Below are 1,226 nucleotides of genomic sequence, written 5' to 3'. Positions count from 1 at the left end.
TCAGCTGCTTCCCTTCCGGACGACGAGTCTGGAGATGATGTAATCCGTGTTGTAGTCCTCGGGGTCCACGACCTGCAAGCCAGCCTCGAAGATGTCGTACAGCTCGTCCAAGATGGCGTTCTTCTCCTCCACGCTTCGCATGCGCGAGAGGCTGCCCCGGAAGGTGCTCTCACTCCACGCGCGGTGTGCTGACGTCATGTTCTTGACGTAGGTCTTCCTGTCGTCGACGCCGTCTGTTGTATACACCGGGGCGGAAACACAAGCAACGATTATATTTTTGTTCAACCTTTTATTTATTTGTTGTTGTTGTTTTTTTTAATCTATTTATCTCTTTATTCATTTCTTTTCTTTTTTTTGTTTGTTTCGAAAATACACAACAGAATAGGTGACAATACACACATAACACACACACACACACACACACACACACACACACACACAAATCCATTTTGCAGACATAAGCAAGTCTATACACAAAATGTGCATCTCCCGTTCTCTGGGGTTCTGTTGGTGGTAGGGAAGGATTTTCAAAGATAACGGCCTTCACAGCAACGACGCAAAACAGCCCCTTAATTTATGAGTGTAAAAGACGTGACCAAACAGAAAGAAAGTAAAAACACCATCCTGGTCAAGAACGGCAACTGTCTCACACAGGAACAGAGCATCGCAAAATGGTGGACTGAGTACCGCTCTGGTCTCCACGACAAACAGGACAAAGAACACCCAAGGGTTACTGACAGTGCAAGAGTGATGGCCTAGAGGTAACGCGTCCGCCTAGGAAGCGAGAGAATCTGAGCGCGCTGGTTCGAATCACGGCTCAGCCGCCGATATTTTCTCCCCCTCCACTAGACCTTGAGTGGTGGTCTGGACGCTAGTCATTTGGATGAAACGATAAACCGAGGTCCCGTGTGCAGCACGCACTTAGCGCACGTAAAAGAACCCACGGCAACAAAAGGGTTGTTCCTGGCAAAATTCTGTAGAAAAATCCACGTCAATAGGAAAAACAAATAAAACTGCACGCAGGAAAAATACAAAAAAATGGGTGGCGCTGTAGTATAGCGACGCGCTCTCCCTGGGGAGAGCAGCCCGAATTTCACACCGATAAATCTGCTGTGATAAAAAGAAATACAAAATACAAAAAGATTCATCAAGTGAGGATGACTTCCCAATACTCCGGGAGGATAGTTGTATCAGTTTCAGTTTCAGTAGCTCAAGGAGGCGTCACT

General features: G+C 46.8%; 1 protein-coding gene across 1 annotated transcript in view; it reads right to left on the bottom strand.

The window, feature by feature from the left end:
• The window catches only part of LOC143289652 (uncharacterized), a 14,684-nt gene continuing 13,458 nt past the window's right edge, over positions 1-1,226 (bottom strand). Inside the window, exon 8 of the mRNA XM_076598700.1 lies at positions 1-233. Within this exon, the coding sequence (XP_076454815.1) occupies positions 1-233 (233 nt within the window). The remainder of the gene's footprint in view (positions 234-1,226) is intronic.

This window comes from Babylonia areolata, chromosome 14 (assembly GCF_041734735.1).
Source record: "Babylonia areolata isolate BAREFJ2019XMU chromosome 14, ASM4173473v1, whole genome shotgun sequence".
Classification (NCBI taxonomy): Eukaryota; Metazoa; Mollusca; class Gastropoda; order Neogastropoda; family Buccinidae; genus Babylonia; species Babylonia areolata.
Note: the sequence above shows the minus strand (reverse complement) of the source record. Positions and strands in the feature narration are given on the sequence as shown.